This window comes from Sorex araneus, chromosome 5, assembly GCF_027595985.1.
Source record: "Sorex araneus isolate mSorAra2 chromosome 5, mSorAra2.pri, whole genome shotgun sequence".
Classification (NCBI taxonomy): domain Eukaryota; kingdom Metazoa; phylum Chordata; class Mammalia; order Eulipotyphla; family Soricidae; genus Sorex; species Sorex araneus.
In genome coordinates, this window is record NC_073306.1 from 1,824,264 (window position 1) to 1,833,596 (window position 9,333).

The window sequence follows — 9,333 nt, forward strand, 5'->3', positions numbered from 1 at the left end:
CGGCACAGTCCTGCTCGTTCATTTACACATGGCACAGCCCTGCTCATTCATTTACACATGGCACAGCCCTGCTCATTCGTTTGCACACGGCACAGTCCTGCTCATTCATTTGCACACGGCACAGGCCTGCTTGTTCATTTGCACACGGCACGGTTCTGCTCAGTTCATCTGGACACGGCAGGCAGAGGAGGACGCTGGGTCTGGGGGAATCTTGCCCACAGCTCAGGCAGAAGGGCCAGAGGGTCCAGAGACAGGAGAATCCCACCCCCAGGATGGGTGGCAGCCCCGCCCTCCAGGGTCAGCCCCGCCCACAAGCAGGGACATGAGCTGTGGGCACCGGCCAGGGTCTGGATGCCACAGGGGGTCCTCCCCAGCCCACAGGAGGGTCCGGATTCAGCCTCCTCGTCTGGGGAGGGTCCCTGGGCAGGAAGGCAGCCCCCCAGTCATCAGACGCGAGGACGAGGACGGGATCGGCGAGGGGGGGAAGGAGGGGAGTCTGGGGACAGCTCAGGGCCCACCACGCCCTCTGGAGGAAGGGGCCCTGTGTACCCCCACAGGCCAGGGGGGGCGCTGCCCTGCGCCTTGTTCCCTCCCCCCTGGGCTCCTTTCTTCCAAACAGCCCTTCTGGGGCGATGGAGGGTAAAAAGGGGAGCCCAGGTGCCCAAGGCTGCTGAGCCCAGGGCAGTGCCCGGCAGAGGCAGGGGAGGGTCGTGGTTGGGGCACCGCGCGGCGAGGGGTCCTCGGGACCACTCTAGTCCCAGCAGGGAAGAGCACCCCTCTTCTGTGGGTGTCTGTGGGACACCCACCCTCGCAGGCCCCGACTGAGAGTGGGGGCGCCTGCCCAGGAGACAAGTAATAACTTATTTATTATAATTTAACAAAACCCAGACGTCACCTCATGGGTATCTCATCAAAGGAGATGGCGCAGGGGGAGGGGTGACGGGGGAGGTGGTCACCCCAAAGGTGGGCCTCAGGGTGGCCGGAGGGATGCTCACAGCTGCTCAGAGCACTGCACGAAGGGAAGGAGAAGCAAAGGCAGTGATGGCGGTCCCCTCGGGGCCCGGGGGAGAGGGAAGAGGGAGGCAGAGACAGACGTGAAGCAGCGAGGGAGAGACGGGAGGTGGAGAGAAGGACGAAGGTTCCAAGATACAGTCTCCAGAGGTGGGGGGGCGGGAGGAGGGGGAGGGGAGAGAGAGAGTGGGGGTGGGGTGCTGGAGCATAGGACAGCCGGGAGGGCCTTGCATGCAGCCCACCCGGGTTCAATCCCCGGCATCCGGCATCCCACATGGTTCCCTTGAGCACTGCCAGGAGTGATTCCTGAGCACAGAGCTGGGAGTCAGCCCTGAGCCAAGAGTGTGACCCCACACAGACAAGACCCCGGTCTCCAGAACCACTCAGGACTGTGCTCGCGTGGGCGTCAACCCCGCCCAGAGGAGGTACTCGAGGGGTCTGCGAGGGGCAGCCCCGGACACTGCGGAGGCGGGACGGTGGCGAAGGCGCGTCCTCACATGCGCCGACTCCAGCTGGCCCCGGCGCTACACACAGCCGCAAGCACTGCCGGGGACACTCCTGAGGCTGCCGGGTGTGGCCCACAGGGCAGTAGAGGGGACAGAGCCACGGCACAGGTAGGGGGCTCGCCGTCTACGCAGCCAAGCCGCGCGTGGTCCCTGGAGCCCCGGGAGGTCCCCTGAGCACTAGAAGTGGTCCCTGAGCACTGCCAGGTGTGACCCGAAATTAAAAAAGAAAAAATCTATGTTGGGTGGGTGGGTGGGTGGGTGGGTGGTAAATAAATGGAAGGACAGACAGAAGGAGGTGTGAAGAGAATGGAAGAATGGCGCACAAATATAGACGGACAGATAGATGACGGACACAAGGACAGAGGGCTGGATGGACAGAGGGGAGCATCCACGGAGTGGGGGAGAGGACGCGGGTGGGGGAGGGGCGGGAGGCGGCGTACAGCGTTCAGCACTGTGCCCAGGGGTCACTCCTGGTGGTACTCAGGAGACCACGCTCGGCGCCAGGGAGCCACCAAGGTTGGCTCCATGCAAGGCGAGTGCCTTCCCTGCTGTCCTGTCCACCCAGCCTAATGCTGCAGGGCTTAAGGCGCCGGCCTCACCTCCTGCTGACCTGCTTCAGTTCCCCGGTTCAAAATTACCCCGTATGATCCCCTGAGCACAGAGCCAGGAGTAGACCCCGGGCTGCACCGCGTATGGCCTATACCCCCTCCAAAGAAGTAGGAGCCAGGGCAGGAGTATAGTGGGTGGGGCGTGGCCAGCCCAGACTCGATCCCCGGCAGCCCAGATGGCCCCGAGCCGGCCAGGAGTGATTCCTGAGCACAGACCCAGTAGTCAGCCCTGAGCACTGCCATATGTGAGCCAAAAAGCAAAAAATAAAGAAAAAACATGTATAGGGGCTGGAGCGATAGCATAGTGGGTAGGTGTTTGCCTTGCACGCGGCTGACCCGGGTTCGATTCCCAGCATCCCATATGGTCCCCCGAGCACCAACAGGAGTAATTCCTGAGTGCAGAGCCAGGAGGAACCCCTGTGCATCACCAGGTGTGACCCAAAAAGAAAAAAAAGAAAAAAGAAAAAACATGTATAGAAATGATAGACTGGTAGATGAACCGATAATGGTGGATTGATAGACAGTAGAGTGAATGAGTGGGTGGGAGGTAGGATCGATGGATGGGTGGATGGGTGGATGAGAAGGTGGATGGATGGGTGGATGGATGGGTGGATGGATGAGAAGGTGGATGCATGGATGGATGGATGGATGGATAGATAGGTGGATGGATGGGTGGATGGATGAGAAGATGGATGGATGGATAGATGGATGGATGGATGGATGGATAGATGGATAGGTGGATGGATGGATGGATGGATGGATGGATGGATGGATGGATGGATGGATGGATGAGAAGGTGGATGGATGGATGGATGGATGGGTGTATGGATAGATAGGTGGATGGGTGGAGGGATGGGTGGGTGGATGGGTGGGTGGATGAATAAATAGGTGTGTGGGTAGGTAGATGGACGGATGGGCAGATGGATGGATAGGTGAGGGGGTCGATGGGTAGACAGATCAGTGTATAGACAGGTGAGTGCATACAGGTAGGTGGGTGGGTGGCTGGTGGATGGATGAAATTGTGCGTGGGCAGATGGGTGGGTGGGGAATGGGTGGGAGGACGGATGGGATGTGGATGGCGGAGAGACCAGGTGGTAGAACGGATGGATAGGCGAGTAGGCAGCAGGATGAGGAGAAGGCGGTGAGTGGTCAGTGGAGATGTCTGGGCGGGTGTGGATCAATGAATCTGTCCTTGGTCAATCTGGACTGAGAGGAGCACCCGAAGGCCCCGGGCAGAGACGGCCGCCCGGGGAGGCCCTGCTCGCGGCAGAGCCTGGAGGGCCGGGCGCCCAGACCCCACACCCAGGGCGAGCTGGCACCGTGCGGGGCCCGCGGCCATCACGGCCGCCTGCAGCTGTGCCCAGAGAGGCCAGAGACGCTCCTTGGCCAAGGTCAGCCCTGGGGCTCAGGGGCAGCGAGGGCCACAGTCCCCGAGAGGCCACGTGCGGGCAGGAGGGAAGCCGGGCGTGCCAGCGTGTGGCGTGCCGGAGACTGGGATCCTGCCAGCACCCGTGACTCCCGTGCCCAGGGTGCGACATTCAAGGCCCGCCGGCCCCCACTCACTGGGCGAGGGTGCGGGTCCTGGAGGCATTGCCCGGGCGGGCGAGCTGGGCCCCTGCACTGGCGCTGCCTGTGCCGTCCCGGGCATCGGGAGCGTGTCCGGAGCGGGCACTGTGACCTGGGCATTCCACAGGCCCCGTCCCCGGCCCTCACAATAACCCTTTATGACGTAGCGGGATGACAACCTCATGCCACACCGGGGCCACTGAGGCACACGGGCGTCGGCATCTGCCAATCAGCATCCGCACCTGCAGAACCCGGACCCTGGACTCTGGACCCTCACTCTGCTGCCCTCCCAACCCAGACGGGGGGGCTGCGGGCCCTGAGGGGTCCGCCCAGTCCTCCTCCTCCAGGAAGACCCACTGGCCTGCCTCAGCTCGGAGGGCAGGCAGGTGGCGAGGCAGGGGACCCGAGAGACAGTGCAGAGAGAGAGACGGGGGTGGGGGGGGACGGTGGAGAGGATGAATCTGACGAGGACCCAGTGCAGCTGCGGCAGATGTGAAAATTCCCGGCACTCCCAACAGACCAGCTCCTCCCCGCCCCGGACGGACGCTGGTGCTGAAGGCTGGGCCTCCGACGCGGGGGGGAGGGGGGGACATGGCACCTGGACAGGGGGGCGCGGCATCCGTGGCCACCTACGACCTCAGGCCCCGAGCCCTCAGGCTGAGACCACAGCTGTCCTGTTTTCTGGTTGGGGACGAGCCCAGGGAGTTCGGGGGTGCTGCCCAGCCCTGAGTGCTCGGGATGGACGGACCCGGGGCCCAAACGCCTCCTGCACGTTCCCCCAAGAAGGGGCGGAGGCTTCTGCTGGGGAGGAGGGGGAGGGGGGGCAGGTGGGGGGAGGGGAGAGGTGGGGGAGGGGGAGGGGGACAGGTGGGGGAGGGGAGAGGTGGGGGGGAGGGGAGAGGTGGGGGGGCAGGTGGGGGGAGGCCAGGGCAGGGCCTCTCTGGGGTCTGGCCCTGGATGAGGCAGGGAGCATGGACACCGGGGTGGGCTGGTGGGCTCTTAGGGGGTGGCCCGGGGCCTGGCCTGGGGGCTGGCCGGGAACTGGTTAGGACTTAGGGGCAGAGGGAAGCAGGAGGCTGGGTGAGGGGGGCTGGTTAGGTCTGAGGAGGGGGCGGTGGGCACGCGGCACTCGGGGTCTCGCTGCAGGCTGGAGGGGCCAGAGCAGGGTCTGGGGGAGAGTCCCAGAGGCCCAGGGGCCGCCCCTGGCACAGTGGCCACAAACACGGGGGGATCCGAGCGGGCAGGCGGGCCACCTGACGCGGGCTCAGGGCTGCCCGTGCCCACGCCCGGCCTCCTCCCATCCCCCACCACAGGACATGGCAGGAAGACCACATGGTGTTCAGGAGAGGGAAAGGGGGACCCCAGCGAGGGGCGGGGCGCCTGGTGACCCACTGCCTGCCCCGCCTTGCCCCCCCCCAGGACAAGCCCCACTGAGGGCCACACCCTGCAAGGAGCCTGCGGGGCCTCTGGGCTCCCCGGGCAGTGGCCCCGCGCCCAGGCATGGGCCGGACAGTCCAGCTGGGGACTCAACTCCTCTGCCCTGCTGCTCGGGAACTTGGCTCCGCCGCGAGTTGGGGGAGCCCCAGGGGCCCCTGCACCCCAAGCTGCTGCCTCGGAATCCGGGGTGGGGTGTGCCAGGGTCCCTCCTCTCCGCGGGTCTCGGGTGGGGGGCGTGCTCCAGGAAGGCCCCTGCCCCGTTTCCAAGTGGCGGCAAAGTCCCCCGGAAGGCAGGGAGCGAGGCGGGGGCCAGGGCGCGGCCGGCCCGCCGGCGCAGGGGGGACCCGGGCCGGTCCCGAGCGGACGGTGCGCGAGTCGCCGGGGGCGCGGCGGGAGGCCGGGTCCCGGGGGCGCGGGCCGGGCAGGGGCGGCGGCCCGGGGGCAGCCAAAGGCCACGCGCCAGGACGCCGCCCGGCCGCCGCTAAGTGCCCGGGAGCGGCGCGGGAGGGAGGGACAGTCCGGGCGCGGCGCCCCCGCGGCCCGCGCGCGACCCCCGGAGCACGCCCCGTCCTCGGCCGGCGCCCGGCCGCACCCAGCCCGGCGCGGGGCGCGGGGGCCCGGGGGGTCGCGGGCGCGGGGGGCCGGGGCCGGGCGGCCGCGCGATGCCCGCCCCTCTCAAGGGCAGCGGGCTGACCCCGCGCCCCCGCCCCGCGCCCCCCGCGCCCCCCGCGCCGCCGCGCCCCGGGCCCCCGCGCCCCCCGCGCACCTGACATCTCGTCCTCGTTCTCCATCTCGTCCGCGAACAGCCGCGGCGGCTCGTCCTCGGTGCCCGGCGGGCCCCGCATGCCCGGCGCGGGGGGGAGGGGAGGTGGGCGCCCCCCCTCCCGCCGGGCGCGGTGCCAGCCTTAACCCGTGCGCTGCCGGCCGGGCGCGGCGGGCGCGGCGGCCTCGGCGAGAAGATGGCGGCGGCGCCCCCCCGGCCCCCGCCGCCCCCCGCCGCCCCTGCCCACCCGCGCTCGCCGCTGAGCCGCTCCCGCACCCGCCGCTCCGCCCGCCGCGCCCCGCAGCGCGCGTCCCGCAGCCCGCGAGGGTGGCGGCGGCGGCGCCGCGGCGCGGTGGCACGGCGGGGGGGCGCGCACGGGCCCGGATTGTGACGTCCAGTCTGGTTGCTGTGGCAACCCCATCCCATCTCTCCGGCAGGCGACTAGTTAACGCGCGCGAACAAGTTGCGGGGACTAGTCCCGGCGCCGGCCGGGCTGAGGGGCCGCGCGCCGTCGGGGCGCGCCCCGGACCCCGACGGTCCCCCGCGCGCCCGGCCCGGCCGCGCCGCCGCCCCTGCCCCGGAGGCGCTGGGCGCCGGGGTCCCCCCAACCGGGGCCCCCGAGGGCGCAGAGACCCGGGTCCCCCCGCTCCCGCGCGCCCAGACCCCCGCGCCGCCCTGCGCCCGGCCCCGACGCGCGCTCCGGACACGCATCTCCCAGAGGAGCGGCGCCGGGCACGGGAAGGCCCCGGGCCGGGCTCCCACCTGCTGCTGGAGAGTCTGAGCGCGCGGCCCCGCCTTCACGCCCAGCTCTGAGACCTCCGGGCTGGACCCCCGAGGCCCACCCGACCTGCCCGCCCTGCGCCAGAAGCCACACCTGTCTGGGCGGGAGCCGCCGCCAGCCCCAGGGGTGGAGGGAAGGCGACAGGCGGCCACTGCCCCAGGGGAGCACGAGGACTCCGGGGGGCGCCTGCCTCTCTGCGGCCAGGACAGCGGGGCCAACCCCCGAGGGAGGGTCATCTCGGTGACCAGTCGGGGGAGCCCTGAAGACCAGCGTCAGGGTGGCCACCGGCTGGGGAAGCCAAGGTCTCCTCTCTGTCACCTACCTTGGGTCTCAGCTGGTGTCCACTCCAGGTGGACACTCAAGCCAGGCAGCGCCTGGGGGCTCAGCGTTTCCTGGGCCTGAGGGGAAGCCTGAGGCGGCCTCTGAGCAGGGGACTGGGGGAGAGGCAGCCCCCGCCGGGCTTCCCCGGCCCTGTTCTGGGAGGGCGGGGCGGCTCACCCCAGGGTGCAAGAGCAGGTGGAGCCGGAGCAGCGGTGCAGTGGGAAGGGCTCCGGCCTTGTACCCGGCCCACCCGATCCCACCCCACCCTCCTATACGGTCCCCCACATCCCGCCAGGAGAGATCCCTGAGCTCAGAGCCAGGAGTCGGTCCTGAGCATCTCGGGTGGCCCCGTCCCCCAAAACAGGCAGGACACCAGGCGCCTGGTCCACGCCAGACCACTGGGGGTCTCCCACGGCACGCTCAGGGGGCCGGCCTCCCCTCCACAGCGAGCAAGGCCCGAGGGTGTGGCACCCGATGGTGCCCGGGGCCTCCAGGGCTGCCCCCGGCCGTGCTGGGGCCCACATGGTGTAGGGAGTGAACCCGGGGCGTCGTGTGTCGTGTGCAAGGTAAACGCCCTCACTGTCCCGGCCCCTCCAGACCCCTTTTAAACCAGCACAGGCATGGTCAGGGCGAGGCCAGGGTCGTGGGGGCTCCCTGCTGGCCGCGCCCTCCTGTCTTCTGATGTCGTCAGGAGAACCCATCTCCCCCCAGCGCGAGGCCCCAGCCCACCTCAGAGATTTTCCATCACATGAAAATGCCCCCCTCCCCGCCATTAACTTTGGCTCCAATTCCCGGGGTGGGTGAGGTTGAGTCAGCCAAGAAAGGTCTCCAAGGGGCCGGAGCGATAGCACAGCGGGTAGGGCGTTTGCCTTGCACGCGGCTGACCGGGTTCGATCCCTGGCATCCCATATGGTCCCCCAAGCACTGCCAGGAGTAATTCCTGAGTGCAAAGCCAGGAGTAACCCGTGTGCATCGCTGGGTGTGACCCAAAAAGCAAAAAAAAAAAAAAAAAAAAAGAAAGGTCTCTAAAAAGAGCAGCTCATAGGATGGAGAGGAGCCCAGCGGGGAAGGCCCTTAATTGTCTTTCACACACGTGCCCAGCCCGGGGTCCCTCCCCAAGCCCCGCCGGGAGGAATTCCTGAGTGAGTGTAGAGCCAGGAGTGACCCCTGAGCATCGCTGGTGTGACCCAAGGGAAAAGCAAACAGCTGTGGGTTGGAGAAACAGTATAGCAGGATGAGTGGGGCACGGGCCCTGCGTGCTCGGCCCGGCAGCACATCATGCGGTCCTGCAGGAGTGATCCTGAGCACAGACCCAGGAGTGATCCCGAGCACAGACCCAGGAGTGATCCCAAGCACAGACCCAGGAGTGATCCCGAGCACAGACCAGGAGTGATCCCGAGCACAGACCCAGGAGTGACCCCAAGCACAGACCCAGGAGAGAAGTTTCTGCCGGAAAAAAGAGGCAGAGTTACACGGGGCCCTGATGCAAGAGCACCAGTCACACATGATTATCGTCCAACCACTAAACGGGCTCAGAGTGACAACAGACCCAACAGTGGACATCTCTGAAAGCGATGCCAGGTCACCTAAAGCCCCACACACTCAAGAACCCAAGGCTAGGAACCAAGAAGCCGCACCTAGGCTCCCCTTTGGAGGAGACAAGTTCCTGTTTCTGCGGGTCTCAGAGACCTGCGTGGAACCAACAGTTTTCTAGGGCCAAAGAGATAGCCCAATGGGTAGAACACTTGTCTTGCCTGCAGCTGACAGGGGAATCCCCCAATCCCATCTGGTTCCCTGAGGCCTGCTACGAGTATTCCCAAGTGCAGAATGTAGCTGTGGCCCTTTAATAAACCAACACTTCCTCAAAGGGCAGGGTACGCCCTGGGCGGGGGCTGCTCTGCTGAATGTGGCCCACCCCCCCATACACTGGCTTGAAGGGAAGGTTCTCTTGGACCTGGGTCAGCGCGGGGTACATGCTTGGGCTGGCCCCTGGCCTCCGGGGGAGAATCCTGCCCCGGGGCCTTGAGAGACGGGGATTCTGGAGGGCTGTTCGCAGGGGTGGGGCCAGGATGTGACAGGTGCAAGAGCCCCGCCTGGGGTGGAGGAAGCCCTGGGTTTGGGGTCCCTCTGGGTTTTGAGGTGCAGCACCCCCACCGCCTGGGCCCGGCCCCCCTGAACCCAGGGCCAGCGAGGGGGCCACAGGCAGGCCCCACGGGCCCAGTTGGGCACAGCTTCATTGCTGGTCACTGGGACTCCAAGCCAGGCCTCTCAGATGCCCCTAAAGGTGCGGGGGGCCAAGACTGCCCCTTCCTCAGAGAAGCACCATCTGGCATCCAGATG

General features: G+C 67.2%; 1 protein-coding gene across 3 annotated transcripts in view; it reads right to left on the bottom strand.

Annotated features, from left to right (window-relative positions):
• The window catches only part of CHD5 (chromodomain helicase DNA binding protein 5), a 40,484-nt gene extending 34,380 nt beyond the window's left edge, over positions 1-6,104 (bottom strand). For 2 of the 3 annotated variants that reach the window (XM_055137550.1, XM_055137549.1), the window contains exon 1: positions 5,895-6,104. In XM_055137550.1, the coding sequence (XP_054993525.1) occupies positions 5,895-5,973 (79 nt within the window). In that variant the 5' untranslated portion in view covers positions 5,974-6,104. The remainder of the gene's footprint in view (positions 1-5,894) is intronic. The other variant, XM_055137551.1, reaches the window with a different exon arrangement.
• Positions 6,105-9,333: the final 3,229 nt, after the last annotated feature.